The following is a 16,873-nucleotide window of genomic DNA, read 5'->3' on the forward strand; positions in this document are numbered from 1 at the left end:
TATCCGATGTAATCCTCTTTGGCGGTGTGTTTGTCGAGATCCGATGAATTGTGGATTTTTGATCAGATTATCTATGAATTATATTGGAGTCTTTGCTGATTTCTTATATGCATGATTTGATATCCTTGTAAGTCTCTCCGAGTCTGGGTTTTGTTTGGCCAACTAGATCTATGATTCTTGCAATGGGACAAGTGCTTGGTTTTGGGTTCATATCATGCGGTGACCTTTCCCAGTGACAGAAGGGGCAGCAAGGCACGCATCGTGTTGTTGCCATCAAGGGTAACAAGATGGGCTTTCGTCATAGATTTGAGATTGTCCATCTAGATCATGTCATCTTGCTTAAGGTGTTACTCTATTCTTATGAACTCAATACACTAGATGCATGCTGGATAGCGGTCGATGTGTGGAGTAATAGTAGTAGATGGAGATAGTATCGGTCTACTTGTTTTGGACGTGATGCCTATATGTATGATCATTGCCATAGATAATGTCATGACTTTGCGCGGTTCTATCAATTGCATGATAGTAATTCGTTCACCCACCGTCTACTTGCTTTCATGAGAGAAGCCACTAGTGAACACTACAGCCCCCGGGTCTATTCACAATTATCATCTCCGCTTTTACTTTTACTTTGCTTTGTTTACTTTTTGCTTTCAGTTCTCACTTTGCAAACAATCTATAAGGGATTGACAACCCCTTCATAGCGTTGGGTGCAAGCTCTTTGTGTTTGTGCTAGTACTTGTGACTTGACGCGATCCTCCTACTGGATTGATACCTTGGTTCTCAAACTGAGGGAAATACTTACCGCCGCTGTGCTACATCACCCTTTCCTCTTCAAGGGAACACCAACGCAAGGCTCCAAGGCCGCGGGGGAATCCTTTGCATATTTTCCAATGAAATCCCTATAGGCGTAGCCAGCAGCAGGCTCCAACCGGGACTAAAGGCCTCTGCTTCCCGCCCTTCGGCCTGCCGAAAATGAGCTTTAGTCCCGGTTGGTGGCTCCAACCGGGACTAAAGGGGGTCCTTTAGTCCCGGTTGGAGCCCCAAACTGGGACTAAAGGTCCACCTATATAAGCTGGTCGATGGATTTTTTTTTTCAATCCACGTCACCAGTTCCTTCTTCCTCCTCTCGCGTGACTACACCGACGACCACCTCGACGCCGCCAGGCTGCTCGACTGCGCTGTCACCGACACCCTACCATCCCCGAGCCCGTTGACCATTGCTGGCATCGGACTTCCTAGCGTGCCCTCCTCCCTGTCGCCGAGCCCGCTCCTTGTTGTCGTCGGCCTCCACATCTAGCTACATCCCCGGGCCCCCAGTGAGCTCCTCTTGTCGCTACCGTCGCGACGACGCCGTCGTCGACCTCGTGCCCCCGCCGTCATTGCGGGACCCCTCCCAGCGCCATCGTCGTCATGCCCTCCCCCGAGCCTCCTCATCGTCGCCGCACCCTCCCCCTCCAGTGAGAAGTATGACATAGCTTGTTGCTATTGACAGATTCAGATTCAGGGTTGTACTGAGATTATTACAGTCTAAAAAAGAGTTTACTGAAAATGCAATTAGTGTTCTATCTCAGCATGTTCTAATTAGTGTTCAAGTCAAGAAAAGTGAAAACAATGTTGACTTTTGACTAAATGTGCTCTATTTTTTTAGATGAGACGTATGAGATGTTTTGTGAAGATGAGATGAGATGTTTTGTGGAAATGTGAGAGAGATGAGATGAGATGAGAGAATTTCTTTTAGGGTTTTTTAGACAGATAAACAAATGTAAATTTCCATGTGCTCTGGTATTTTTGTTGCATAATGAGATTAAATGATATGGGTCCCCGACGATCGTCGGAGGAGTCCTCGACGATCACCGGTGAGGAGTCCCTGACGATTGTCGGAGGAGTCCCCGATGATCGCCGGTGAGGAGTCCCTCGTGATCGTCGAAGGAGTCCCCGACGGTCGTTAGAGGAGTCCCGGATGATCGCCTGTGAAGATTCCCCGACGATCACCGGTGCGGAGTCCCCGACGGTCATCACAGGAGTCCCCGACAATCGCCGGTGAAGAGTTCCCCACGATCATCGGTGAGGAGTCCCGGACGGTCTCCGGTGAGGAGTCCCCAACGATCGCCGATGAGGAGGCCCCGACGGTCGTCAGAGGAGTCCCCGACGATCGCTAGTGAAGAGTTCCCGAAGATCGCTGATGAGGAGTCTCCGGCGGTCGTCGGAGGAGTCCCCAACGACCGTCGGAGGAGTGTACTCTCTTGAAAGTATGACCCCGATAACATCGACATGAGGGGGGACGTCATGTGCCCCTCCCCCCGGTTAAATGGCAATACTAAAACGTTTTCCTCTCCCCAAGTTAATTAAAATGTTTCCCTTTTCTTATTGTTCTTAATTTTGTGCATTGTTCTTAATTTGCAGATACTATGGATCCAATACACGGCAGAGACAAATATCAGGAAGACATGATGCATGGTCTCATCCGCAGGGATGATTTTATTGTTGGCGATGTCACCAATTAGTTTCTAGACGAGTCTGGTGAGGGAGATGAGTCTCTCAACACAGGAGGTAGAAGCTCCGGTGAGGTAGACGCCCACGCCTCGGGCGAGGGAGGACTCAGCGGATCCGATCAGGGATAAGCCGACAAGGGAGAAGTCGATGGCTTCGGCGAGGTGCATATATATATTAATAAATTAATCCTCTGTTTTGTATATACATATATTAACGCTCTTTCTTCTTTTAGACCTCCGGATCGAGCAAAACTTCAGTACAGACGAAACGAGGCCCAACCTAGAAGATGGATGACGGTGAGAGGTACATGATTGAAAGAGTGTCAAAAGGCAAGCAACCGATTGCTCCCACATATGTAAAGAAGAAATTTGTGAAGGCATGCAGAGTTGTTGTTAGGACCACATCCCTATCACCACACGAGAATGGCTTAAGGCAAGGGCGGAAGGAGTCTCATATGTCGGCACAATAGCCAAAGAAAACCTTTGGAGAAATCTCATGCTTCATTTCACCCTGCCGTAACCAGAGGTGGATCTAGATGAGGAGGATACAAATGAGGAGGAAATGAAGAGGCGAAAAGAGACCCAAGAGAAAAAAGTTAAGGAGTGGGCTCTTAAGAAGATGGCCGATCTATTAAGGGGCTGGAAGAAAACATTGCACCAGGATTTTGTCTTGCAAGATAAGACTCCAAATTTCTATAACGGCTATGAGAAGATAAAAGACTAATGGACCGATTTTGTGTCGTACAAGAAATCGGAGGACGCCTTGAAAAAGTCTGCAACAAATAAGAGGAATGCACGTATGAAGAAGTACCACCATATTATGGGGCATGCTGGCTACGCCGGAAACATGGCTAAGTGGGAGGCACTTGAGGCACCATTTCTTGCTAACAATATCACTCCAGAGCCCTTAACATGGATCGAACAATCAAGAAACTGGTTTTACGGGCATGGGGGCATGTTGGACGCCGAAGGGAAGGCAATATATAACCAAAGACACAAAGATAATCCCCTACTACCCATCGAGAACATTAGAAGTGAAGTAAAGGATGTTGAAGAGGGACGGTTCGTTCCCGATAGAGAGAACGACGAGCTCTCATGCGCCCTTGGGAATGATTAACACAAAGGACGAGCACGAGTCTTACCAGGCTCCCCGTCATGGATGCTTGCGTTTTCCGAGGAAAGGAAGAAAATTCTTGATAGAAGCCATCAGAGGAGAAAGTAAAAGGAGGCAGCTAAGAAAGCGGCTGCTGCAGACCAGCTGCATAATGTAGAAGAAGCAGTAAAGCGGCTGCAGCAGGATCAAATCGACAGACTTAGACAGCAAGGTAGCAACTAATCTCAGCGGCTCATGATAGAAGCTGCATCGAATCGGAAAAGCAGGGTCGCTTCCACGCAGCTCCAGGATGATGGTGATGATGACGCACTTGACGATGGCTCCTCCTCGCCGCTACCCAGTGGATGATGTCACAGAGAACACACCTTGTGAGGTAAAGGTGAAAGTTGCTAACTTCAGGTTGACGGTGGCGGTCGGCATGGCCGTACCAATTGGACATAATCCAACTTGGCATTGCTCTCCGGTTCCAAAAGGGTACGCTGTCGTCACGGTGGATGAAGTGATGAAAGATTATGAGGAGCTGAAGCTGGACTACCATGTAGGTGAAGATAGGGATTTGACTAAACTTGGAGAAGTCAAGAAATAGACTGTTGTATGGCCAAAGGAGCCCATCTTGCTTCCAAATTGGCCGCCAAGGCCACCGACTCCTCAGAACAACAATCCTTCTTCGCGTCCACCTCACCAGTCTCTAGCGCAAGCGTCGTCTTCACCGCCTCACTAGTCTCCAACACAACCGTCGTATTCACCGACTCACCAGTCTCCAGCGCAGCCATCTCCATCGCCGCATTAGCCGTCTCCACCGCCCCGTCAGCCGTCTCCATCCACTGAGGATCAGAACCAAGAGCGGAAACATACCACCACTAATAGTGGCGACAGAAAGGGGTTTCGATCACCGAAACGTAAGTCGTCGCCCCTCCCAAAAGTACCTCATAAGAATATGGAGATGAGACCTTGGGACTATTGTGAAGAGGAAAATAAGAAGAGGGCATACGCCCAGTATCAATAGTGGAAGGCTCACATGGCTAACAAGAAGAAGCCGAAAGAGCCAGAGTTCCCGGTCACCCCAGAAGATCACGTCGCATGCGTGAAAATGTTGAATACCCTTGCACAACCCCCGCCAACGTTGACAGCTGACTATGGACGCTCTATTCTCAAGTCGGTTGAGGCAAAAAAGTAGCGGCTGAAGAGTACTAGGTCCAGCGGGAATCGGTTGCAAGCTCGGACAACAGAAAAACCAATCGTGCCCCCCGCTCAAAGTGTATTCCGATACAGCGGTGTGCTCGAGCGGAGCTACGGTCGAGCAGAGGTATGATGAAACAGCAGATATCGATCCGGAGTTTGTTGCACTCTACGGAGAAGCGGCCAAGGCTCATGGCATGTCTATGGTTCAGTATTCAAACCATATACAGGATTTCGCTCACGTAGTATACCGGTACCGGCACGGTTCTCCTCTCGTCAAACCTGAGTTAGTCAACGAGCTACCAACAGAAATGCGAAGATTGCATAACTGGTACATGCGAGAATCTGCTGAACAGCGGAACTAGGTCTACTGTGCTTATAAAAACGAGCATTACGGGCATAGAGAAGGCATGGTAATGATTGAATTCGGTGAACTATTTCATTTATACCAACAAGACGCCCTCGACAAATCTATCATCGGTGCCTATTGTTTGTAAGTATTATTAATTTGTGTCATTAAGTCTTACTCAACTCGTTCATTCCATGTATAATCTTACTCATCCCTGTATTAATTTTGCAGAATGAAGATTCTCGAATGCAAAAGAGGACGAATCTACGACATTGGATTCATTGACCCATATTTCATTCATGAAGAAATTCTCAAACTGAATCCCCGCGAGACAAAGAATAACTTGGTACAAGGGTTAAGGTTTTCCTCTACCAAAAGGGAAATATTATTTCCTTACAACTTCAAGTGAGTGTTATTGTCTTGTACACATATTCTATTTTCGCTTACTCGATGTTAAGTGTATAATTGACTCGTTACGCGTGCGCAGCTTCCACTTTATTCTGTTAATCATTGTACCTGACGATGGACTAGTAAAAGTCATGGACCCGAAACGCAAAACATGCAGGAATGCCTTGATAGGTAATTTCAATCATTATGACACTATATCGGCAACTTTTTCTTCATTTCCTGATAGCAAATAATTAATATATAATTCCTTTATTCATTTCCTTTTCTTGGCAGGGCTTGGAAACGGTTCACCGCCAAGTGTCGGGGTGTTTGGAAGCCGGAGCTTACATTTAGACAAATGGATGTAAATACTACTAGCTATATTTGTGCATCTCTTTATTATAGTTTCAATTCAATTATCATGCTTGATTATGTTTTTGATTGAACTCTGTTCTCGTAAAGTGCTTGAGACAGGAACAGGGGAACAATTTATGTCGATACTATGTTTGCGAGTTCATTAACCAGACGACCCATGAGACAGGCAAAAACTGGGACTTAAAAAAATGAAGTATGATAAACAATATCACAACTTTATTTTATTACCATAAATTGTGTTCAGTTTCATTGATATATATTGACCCCTTCTTTAAATTAGATCGAACGGTTGCGGTACGGTCTTCTACCACAAGAATGCGTACGAGTAATTCAAGAGGAAATTGTCGGATTCTTAGATGCAGAGGTCCTAGATCTAAAGGGAGAATACTATTGCCCGCCGGTTGAAGTGAAATGTTAAAGTGTAAAAGAGATGCATATGTGCATGTAACTCGTGTCTACATTTTGTAATATGTTCGATAAAGCACGATGGATGAGATCGTGACGATGATGTGCAATATAGTTGTTCCTTTATTGTTGTGTATGTACCATCCAATTTAGTGCAAAATACAAATTAAAAAGTTTTCAAAACAAATAAATGGGAAAATAGCAAACAAAAAAGGGGTAGCAAAATAGCCCCCCATCCAATTTAGTGCAAAACCTTAAACCCTAAAAAGTGCTCAAAAAAGGCAGTGAAACAATAGCCCCGGTTTGTAATAAGAATCGGGACTAATACCCCTCCCCCCATCGCTCCCAGCCCCGCCACGTGGAGGACCACCGGTTCGGGGCCGAACCGGGGCTAGCATTAGTCCCGCTTTTCTGATCCCGGTTCCTGAACTGGGGCTAATGGTCCAAACAAACTAGGTGTGAAGCCTATATTTCTGCTAGTGACAACTATACACTAAAATCTAAAACTATAATTACACCACAAATCTGCACTACACAACTATACACCAAAATAAGCAGTACACAACTACACAAAAATCTGCACTACACAATTATCCTAAAAATTTGCACTACATTCTTACACTATGTACACAGCTGCACTAAATTCAACAATACAATTACTCACCAACGATGAAGACAACGGGGCTGGCGGGTCCTTGACGGCGGCAGTGGAGAAGATGGTGATGAAGACCATAGCGAGGGGAAGACAGACGAGAACACGGTGACAGAGATGACGGTGACGATGGAGGCGAGGGGCTCGCGGGTCCCTGACGCATCGGCAGTGGAGATGCGGAGACGGCGACGGCAGCGATGGAGGTGGAGACGGAGACGACGACGGTTGAGACGGCAACAGTGTGGAGTCAGAGATGGCGATGGCAGCCGGGGCCTTGGTCGTTGCCGGCGGCGACAGAGTCGGGTGATTGGGGATTGATTTGGGATGTTTGGGTGGGGAATAGATCGGATGTGTATATAACTAGTGGAGGAATGATTAGCCACAACTCTTGTTGGTGGCGCACTATTTTCGTACAACGCGAGCACTATTTTTTTCAAATAGCGTTGTCATCGGCTAAGTTGGTACGTCAGTTGTAGACGGTGAGTGCTCGCGTGGATACTTCTGGCCACGCCATAAATCTGTTGGCCCACCTACACTCGCCATCTAGAATATAGTCGTGGCGTTGTACATAATTAATTAATGTTGACGTGCCAGATTATTATACGTCACACATTATATTTCCACTTAAACTAGTAATTTAGGTATTTAATGATTATATATGCTAATTAGAAAATAGCAAATATTTTATTTTAAATTTTAGACATGATTATTGCTAACACTTCTAATTTTAAGTATTTAATTATGTTTAATCTTTCATTAAACAATGTGCCTCCTTATTTTTACTTTATTCATGTAAAATGGACTATCGTTTAAATGTTTAATTAATGGTTCCTATATTTTTGAAGTGTTTAATTATGTTTTTCTTCGCGTCGTCTAAAAATGGATCGCGACCACATTAGACGCAAGCGTCGATTCAATTACAATACCAAACATAAATGTACGTTGCACCGATTTAAACAGACAAATTGCAGATATAGCGCGCGTCTATTTGAATCAGCAGTGGGTTAGATTTGCTATTAGCAGAGGATTCTGATCGAGTCCACCGAAATGCATTATTTTGCTATAGATCTGGCCGCTAGTACAGTGTTATCTAGTGTGAGTAGCTGTGAGTTAGCCTGACCCGTGACATGCATTGCCCTGCGGCTGTCATACTGAGCCACTGACGGTGTATTGCATGTTTGACTACTCTCTTTTGCGCCTGCGTGCTTTTCAATCGTGGCCTGCGCAAAGTGACAAGAAAATTGCTTGACCGATTTCTTTCCTCCTGCCTGACTACGGTAGTAACGCCGGCCGCCGCGGTTTCAATCCTGTCGCATGCCCATTCGTGTATGTTCCTTTGTCTTTCAAGCACAATCACATTCATTTTCTGCCGTGTGTACCGTCTGGATCCAGTGGCGGAGCCAGCTCAATGTGATAGGCTGGACAACATATGAAGGTTTTTAATGACCGGCAGCTATTTTGTGATTTATTCATGAAAAAGCTGAATTTTCTTCATCCTTGTCATAACTTTAAGGAAGAGATTGCAAGCGGGCAACTGCCCAAGGTAGCTGGGCGGTGGCTCCGCCACTGCGTCTATCTAAAAAAAACAGTACATTTTATTTGGCATGTTAACAGCATCTCCAATAGCTTGTCTATATGATCGTTTATACTCGTTTTTTACAACGTGGGTCCAAAATAGACGTCCAACAGCTTGTCTATATGATCGTTCAAACATACACATTATCTAAATTGACCTCGACAATATCCATGCCTGGATAATGTGAAGGTGTCGTCCAAACTCAACTACAATCATGATTTCTCCCTCTCCCCAGCGATGGTCCACCGGCCATGGTCCTTGTATGCAAAATTGAGGAATCTTTTTAGATTATTGTCTATATAAATATATAGTCATCCAAATATACACATGCTATTGGAGATGCTCTAAACTGCTAGATATTTGGCAATGGTCAGTCTTCGTAAGTTGCATGAACAAAGGTGCAATCTTGGATTATTATTTTTATTACGAGATCGGGTTATTACGGATGAATAAACCAAACTCGCCTAAGAGGAAGTAGGTGTAGATGTTCAAGCTTGCAATCCCACTAATTTAGGTAGGAATCTAGCTTACTTCTATCTTAATTCTGAAATTACTGGGTATAAGTAGTGCCTGATTTTGTATACAACAACAACAACAGCAACAACCAAGCCTTTCAGTCCCAAACAAGTTGGGGTAGGCTAGAGTTGAAACCCATAAGATCTCGAAGCCAAGTCATGGCTCTGGAACGTGGATAGCTAACTTCCACGCACCCCTGTCCATGGCTAAGTCTTTGTCGATATTTTAAACCTTCAGGTCTCTCTTAACGGACTCCTCCCATGTCAAGTTTGGTCTACCACGACCCCTGTTAACATTCTCAGCACGCTTTATCCGTCCGCTATGCACCGGCGTTTTCCGGTGGCCTCCGTTGAATATGTCCAAACCATCTGAGATGATGCTGGACCAGCTTCTCTTCAATCGGTGCTACCCCAAGTCTCTCTCGTATATCGTCATTCCGTACCCGATCCTTCCTTGTGTGGCCACATATCCATCTCAACATGCGCATCTCTGCTACACCTAACTGTTGGATATGTCGTCTCTTGGTTGACCAACACTCCACACCATACAACATCGCAGGTCGGATAGCTGTCCTATAAAACCTATCTTTTAGCTTTTGTGGCACTCTTTTGTCACAGAGTACGCGAGAAGCTTGGCACCACTTCATCCACCCAGCCTTGATTCGGTGGCCCACGTCTTCATCGATATCGCCATCCTTCTGCAACATGGACCCCAAATATCGAAACGTGTCTCTCTCCGGTACCACCTGCCCACCAAGGCTAACCTCTCCATCCTCGTGCCTAGTAGCACTAAAACTGCACCTCATGTATTCAGTTTTAGTTCTACTAAGCCTAAAACCTTTCGATTCTAGAGTCCACCTCCATAACTCTAACTTTCTATTAACCCCCGTTCGGCTATCATCGACTAGCACCACATCGTCCGCAAAGAGCATACACCATGGGATATCTCCTTGTATATCCCTTGTGACCTCATCCATCACCAAATCAAAAAGATAAGGGCTCAAAGCTGACCCTTGGTGTAGCCATATTCTAATCGGAAAGTCATCGGTGTCGCCATCACTTGTTCGAACACTTGTCACAACATTATCATACATATCCTTGATGAGGGTAATGTACTTTATTGGGACTTTGTGTTTCTCCAAGGCCCACCACATGACATTCCGAGGTATCTTATCATAGGCCTTCTCCAAATCAATGAACACCATACGAAGGTCCTTCTTTTGCTCCCTGTATCTCTCCATCAGTTGTCATACCAAGAAGATGGCTTCCATGGTAGACCTCCGAGGCATGAAACCAAATTGGTTTTTGGTCATGCTTGTCAACCTTCTTAAGTGGTGTTCAATGACTCTCTCCCATAGCTTCATAGTATGGCTCATGAGCTTGATTCCGCGGTAATTAGTACAACTTTGAACATCCCCCTTGTTCTTAAAGATTGGTACTAAAATACTCCGCCTCCATTCTTCAGGCATCTTGTTTGACCGAAAAATGAGGTTAAAAAGCTTAGTTAGCCATACTATCGCTATGTCTCCAAGGCCTCTCCACACCTCGATGGGGATACCATCAGGACCCATCGCCTTGCCTACTTTCATCCTGTTTAACGCCTCCTTAACCTCACACTCCTGGATACGTCGCACAAAGCACATGCTGGTATCATCAAAGGATTCGTCTAGCTCAAGGGTAGAGCTGTCAACCTCTCCATTGTAAAGGTTGTCAAAGTACTCCCGCCATCTACGCTTGATCGCCTCATCCTTCACAAGAAGCTGATCATCTCCGTCCTTGATGCATTTGACTTCGCCGACATCCCTCGTCTTCCTCTCCCTAATCTTGGCCATCTTATAGATGTCCCTTTAGCCTTCCTTAGTGTTTAAACGTTGGTAGAGGTCCTCATACGCCCGACCTCTCGCTTCACTCACCGCCCGCTTTGCAGCCTTCTTCGCCACCTTATACTTCTCCATGTTAGTTGCACTCTTGTCCAGATATAGGCATCTGAAACAGTCCTTCTTCTTCCTAATAACCTTCTGGACCTCATCGTTCCACCACCAGGTGTCCTTAGCTTCCCTTCTACTTCCCTTGGTCACCCCAAAATCCTCTACAGCGACCTTCCGCAAGAAGGTCGCCATACTCGTCCACATCAAGTTTGCATTGCCTCCTTCCTCCCAAGGGCCCTCCTTCATGACCCTCTCCCTGAAAGCCTGGGATGCCTCCCCCTTGAGCTACCACCACTTTGTTCTAGCGACTTTGGCGCGCTTATCCCGTTGGACACGAATCCTAAAGCGGAAGTCAGCAACCACAAGCTTATGTTGAGGGACAACACTCTCTCTAGGTATCGCTTTACAATCAATGCAAGTGCGTCTATCTTCTCTTCTAGAGAGGAAAAAATCAATCTGGCTAGAGTGTAGACCACTACTGAACGTCACTAGATGGGATTCTCTCTTCCTAAAGAGGGTGTTAGCTAAAACCATGTCGTAGGCTAGAGCGAAGCTCGGGACATCTTCTCCTTCTTGGTTCCTGATGCCATAGCCAAAGCCCCCATGCACCCTTTCAAAACCTGTGTTAGATGTACCCACATGGCCATTGAGGTCTCCTCCTATGAAGAGCTTCACACCAATAGGTACCCTCCTAACCAAGTCCTCTAGGCATTCCCAGAACTCCCTCTTGGTGCTCTCATTGTGGCCTACTTGCGGGGCATACGCGCTGATAACATTGAGGACTAAGTCCCCAACTACCAGCTTGACAAGGATCATCCGGTCCCCTTGCCTCGTAACGTCCACAACTCCATCCCTAAGGCTCTTGTTGACCAAGATGCCTACTCCATTCTTGTTTGAAGTTGTCCCCGCGTACCACAACTTGAAGCATGTATCCTCCACCTCCTTCGCCTTTTGTCCCTTCCATTTGGTCTCTTGGACACATAGGACATCAACACACCTCCTCACCGCCGTATCAACTAGCTCCCGTAACTTACCCGTCACGGACCCTACGTTCCAGCTACCTAAGCGTATCCTCCTAGGCTCGGCTAACTTCCTTACCCTCTGCACTCGTCGAGTCAAATGCGAAGACCCTTGCTCATTTTTCACTACAACGGGGTGTCGGTGCAGCGCACCACTAAGGATGCGGCGACCCGGCCCTTGCTCACTTATCACCGTATCCAGATCAAGATACGGCGCGCCACCAAGGGGGTGACGGCCTGGCCCTTGCCCATTTGACACCACACCCGGGTTCCGATGTGGCGCGTCGCTAAGAGGGTTACGCCCCAACGAGTTTCCTTTGGGTTTCATCTCCATAAGAGTGGCTGGGTTTTTCACTTTGACTCGCCACGCCTATCACAACCCTCCTCCTTTACCCGGGCTTGGGACCGGCTATGCTGAGACAACATAGGCAGAGTGCCTGATTTTGTATCTCCGAAAAAATTAGTGCCTCATCTTATAGCTCGCGAAAAAAGGGCTTTCTGACTTTGAAGAAACTGGGCACACCCCAGTTTTATAAATGAAACCAATATCACATGAATACCATAGCAAGAGTACACATGTGTGACCCGATGGTTAAAAGTGCGTCTCATAAACGCGCATGACGTTCCTGTCGATAACGAAGTGTTACTGTTGACTTCATTAGTTTTGCAACTTTGGAATTATAGACTCCCAATTTAAAAGAGAGAGCATATATGAGCATCAACAATCAGATTACTAATAACAACAAAATGAATATTCGCCACAAAATGTATGAAAATGCATGTCGATTCTTGCAGTAGTTAGTGAATTTAGCTATTGTGTGCCTTCACAATGTATACACCATCATGGGCTATACCCGCCACGTCATTTGGTCGTCCTGATCCTTGCCAGACGTGGAGACAGGCCTTGAGAAACAATCATTGTATTATTTCTTACAAAGTATAAAAAATCACCATAGTGCAACTCTTAAGCTAGTTAACCCCAAAGCTTAGCATGCTGCTCATTGTGGCCCTAATCCTTATCAATGAAATTAAAGCTTAGAGTTCGCTCGTCCATTTGCCTTTCCTTGCCTTTGCTACAAACCTAACGTCCAAATAGTGATGATAGAACTTTTCTTTATGATTGTGACCTTTTAGCGCCTCTTGAAATGCAAAAATTGAAAATGTAGCGGTAGAAAGAAAAACACAAGAATATAGTAACACTGAATCCTATGGAAACTTAAAATGCAAAAAGATGATATGGAAGTTTATCTGGTCCCACTACCAGAAACTGAAGCGCATGAGTTTTGTATATGGAGGTTGAGAAAGATTGACTGTATATATTATAGTTAACACAGACGCAAATGAAATTCTTGCTACAAATCCTACAGAATTGGGAAGTGAAAAAATTTGATGGTTGCATTGTTTGACACAAATGTCTCAATGGAAAAAATATGAAGGACTGAAATTCTTTAAATTTTTTTGAACATGGATAACAAAAGGAGCCAATACTTTCACTGAAAAGAAGCTCTTTCCTCCAAAGGGTGGGAAATGGCGGTGCCCATGGATTTGTGATTTTTATATAGTGGATAGACTCTTCTCGCCTATTTTGGTTTGTAGGGTTTTGTAGGAATCCTATAGGATAGGATTTTTGAAGGAAAAAATTCCTTGAAGCCCTTTGGTTCGTATGAATTAATGAATTCATATTCATATGTAGGATAGGAATTAATTTTTCACATTTCAAAGGAAGAAAATCACTGTCCTAGACTCAATGAAAACATTACTATCCTATGCATCAAATGGCATCTCTTCCCTTATAAGAACTGAGATACATGTCATCTCACTTTCTATGGTTTTCTTATTCCTATGATATTCAACATGTGAAGATTCTAGATAATGGTAGAGTATAAACTCTTCGGGGATTTGCATTTAAGGGGCAGCCCAAATTATTATGAACATTCAACATGTGTGCACTGGTGACAAAAAACCCAAGGACATTGTAGACGATCTGTGTGTCGATATATTAAGGACGGATCTTGTTAGATCTAACAATCAGCTTGGGTATGTTTGGTTGTTTGTGGGATATGAATTCACCGCAAACACACGCCTGATAGCATTTTCAGCGTAAACGTGATAACTATATGTTGCTACACAGGAAAACTTGGGTTTTGAGAATGTAGCTATATAGGTACAAAGTGAAAGAAACGCACATATTGTGGCATGTGTAACTTTTGTTTTGCAGATGAGGCATGTTTAACATTTGGCTTACTACTGACTTTATGATACCCCATCTAAGCTTTGAAATGTTTAATTTTAACAGAAACCCAAATTAAGATATACTAATCCAATATGACTCCTTTTTTTGGCGATGGAAAGTTATGGCTCCTTCACGTGCAAAGCTACTAACATGATCCACAATTCAGCGTGTGCATCAAATTAATTAACTAAGCTTAGGACGCATATGATAAAGAGAATGTTTGCCTCAAAATCAGCGGGAAAAGGTTAGAAAGCACACTGTAGGCGCTGACAAAAATTAAAGCAGATCATCACTGACATATAATCATCAGAAGCAAAAGTCATGAACGAATCCCAATTAACAGCAACATTTCATGGTCCGGTCTTTCGGTATTATTACGAGCCACAGTACAAATGATTGGAGCAAAACAAAGAACAAACATACATATGCTATATAGCAGCCATTGGCTTAGTTAGCCGCGCCAACAAAAAGCTAGCTACTCCAAACTGAACTCACACTCGATCTCACAGTGTTTGCAGATCCTAGCTAGCTAGCTCTCACGTTGTTTTTTTATTTTTATCCTCTTCTCTCCTCTGATCTCCTTGTTTCTACTCTCTTTCTCTAGATCTCTCTCTTTCTCACTGTCTTAATCTTACACACAAACGAATCACAAGACTTTAACAGTAGCGCAGGGTTACACTAGCAACAAGAACAACAAGCCAAAAACGCGGCGCAGCACGGACAGTACGTACTGACTGTCTAACGGTCTAAGGCAAAAAAGCCCAGGGGTGTACCGTGGTAGATAGATCAGAGTCTCTCGAGTGTTCCATCATGGATCGATCAGCTCCGGACAAGCTCGCAGGATAGCGTCATCAGCAGCATGGCGGCGTCCGTGATCTCGTCTTGCACCGGCACTGACACCGCGAAGGGCGCCGGCGGTGGCCGGAAGCAGGAGGCTGTGGCGGCAGTAGGGCTCTTGCTCCAGTTGGCCCCGATGGTGTCGACGAGATCCCTCGCCGGCGCAGCATCAGTGGTGGTGGTGGTGGTGGTGACGACGATCGGTGGCTCTGCGGCAGCCTCGACGGTGGTGGAAGCAGCGGAGTTTGTGGCGGTGTGATCCTGGACCACCTTGCACCGTTTCTTGAACGGCAGGGACCGGTCAACGTCGGCAGCTCTCTTCTCCTTCTTCACCTTCGGTGGGTGCACGGTCACGGCGGCTTCACCCGCCGCGGCGGCCTTGGCTGCACCAACATCGGTGGCGGGCGCCGCCCCGGTGGCCATCATCGCCCGGCGCGCCTTCCGCTGCCTGATGCCGCATGCGTTGCAAAGCGACTGCACCATGCAAACCGAAGCGGAGTTAGTTACCGTTACGCCATTAATTAACTAACTTGTGCCCCTACCAAGTGACCACGGAATTAACAAAACAAATCGTAATACCTTGGGGCCACAAGGACCACTCCTCCACAAGGGGGTCTTGGTGGTGTTGCAATCAGAGCATGTCCTAATAACACCCAGAGCTTGGTTCATGCCGCCCATGTGGCCATGATCCTCGTATGCCTGCGCCCTCTTCCTCGGCTTCTTGACACCAGGATCGCTCGTCTTCCTCGTGATCCTCATCTTGGCTGCGGGAGCAGGCGCCGTCCACTTGCCGATCTTGAGCGATCCGCTGGTGGCCTGCAGCTTCTCCATATCATATGGATCGTACGAGTAGGATCGCTCGATCATGTCGTCGCGGATGCTCTCGACGGTCGGGAACGGCGTCGAAAACACACTCGATGATCCACCGATCATCTGATGCGCATAACAAATCAAAGGATCGTGTTAATTGAGCAACTAGCTAGCTTGCTAGAAAGTGAGCTAGCAAATTAATTCAAATAGCTAGGACTAAGAAGAAATCACTCCAATCGATCTTACATGTTGGGGCTGATCTAGCATGACATGGTGCTGCATCAAGTGCTGGTCCGATCCGTAGCTGAGAGTACTGCTGTTCTCGCTAGGGCTGCTGTTGCTGATCACAAAAGGGAACAAGATCGGGGGATCCTTGGGCAGGGTGAAGGCCTGGAAGTGTCCCTGATGGTGATCCTGGTGATGATGATCTTCCTCCATTAGAGGGAAAGCAGTAGAGAGCTGGCTCATGTAGATGGTAGACATGATGAGATCTAGAGAAGATCTAGCTAGCTAGGCAGCGCAGATAAACGGAGATCCAGGATGAGATGGGGAGGGGAGGAGCTATAACTAGCTAGCACTGTGATGTGCAGTTTGCAGAGAGCCGATCGAGAGAGATCATGGACAGGAGGGGGAGGCAGGCCCCTTTTATAAAGGAACCGAGAGAGAGAGGGGGGTCTAGGCCCTGTGTGATCACTTTCACAGAGAGGCCGGTAGCTAGAGAGAGGGAGGAGAGCACAGGAAAGGGATGAGCTAGATCGGCGGGGAACAGTAAAACACGTCGGGCGCTGTGCAAACACACGTTAGAATTCCTAGGGCCCGACAAGCATCAGGGTCTCTCTCTAGGGATGTCGTGACGCGTGATCTGTGTGCGTATGATCCTATGTGGCAATCATTTCGTACGTCTACTGTAGCGTGCCCTCGAATTAGGGCAAGGGATATTTCGCTGTAGCACACAAATGACCTCTAGCTAGTACGTACGTTTGGCCTGGCTAATCCTAG

At 46.0% G+C, this 16,873-nt stretch overlaps 1 protein-coding gene across 1 annotated transcript; it reads right to left on the reverse strand.

Moving 5' to 3' along the window:
• Positions 1-14,563: 14,563 nt before the first annotated feature.
• Positions 14,564-16,563, reverse strand: LOC123408865 (protein CYTOKININ-RESPONSIVE GATA TRANSCRIPTION FACTOR 1-like). The gene is made up of 3 exons (XM_045101902.1): positions 16,121-16,563; positions 15,644-15,997; positions 14,564-15,538 (listed from the first exon to the last, which is right to left on the reverse strand). Exons 1-3 carry the CDS (start codon positions 16,355-16,357, stop codon positions 15,047-15,049), a joined length of 1,083 nt encoding a protein of 360 aa, XP_044957837.1. The 5' UTR covers positions 16,358-16,563; the 3' UTR covers positions 14,564-15,046.
• Positions 16,564-16,873: the final 310 nt, after the last annotated feature.

Source organism: Hordeum vulgare, chromosome 7H (assembly GCF_904849725.1).
Source record: "Hordeum vulgare subsp. vulgare chromosome 7H, MorexV3_pseudomolecules_assembly, whole genome shotgun sequence".
Classification (NCBI taxonomy): Eukaryota; Viridiplantae; Streptophyta; class Magnoliopsida; order Poales; family Poaceae; genus Hordeum; species Hordeum vulgare.

Bases quoted from the DNA above. Each gene is read 5' to 3' on its own strand.
- LOC123408865 (XM_045101902.1), bottom strand. From the start codon at position 16,357: ATGTCTACCATCTACATGAGCCAGCTCTCTACTGCTTTCCCTCTAATG. The intron at 15,998-16,120 runs GTAAGATCGATT...TATGCGCATCAG, and splicing joins TGCTAGATCAGCCCCAACAT to ATGATCGGTGGATCATCGAG. The intron at 15,539-15,643 runs GTATTACGATTT...TGCATGGTGCAG, and splicing joins GTGGTCCTTGTGGCCCCAAG to TCGCTTTGCAACGCATGCGG.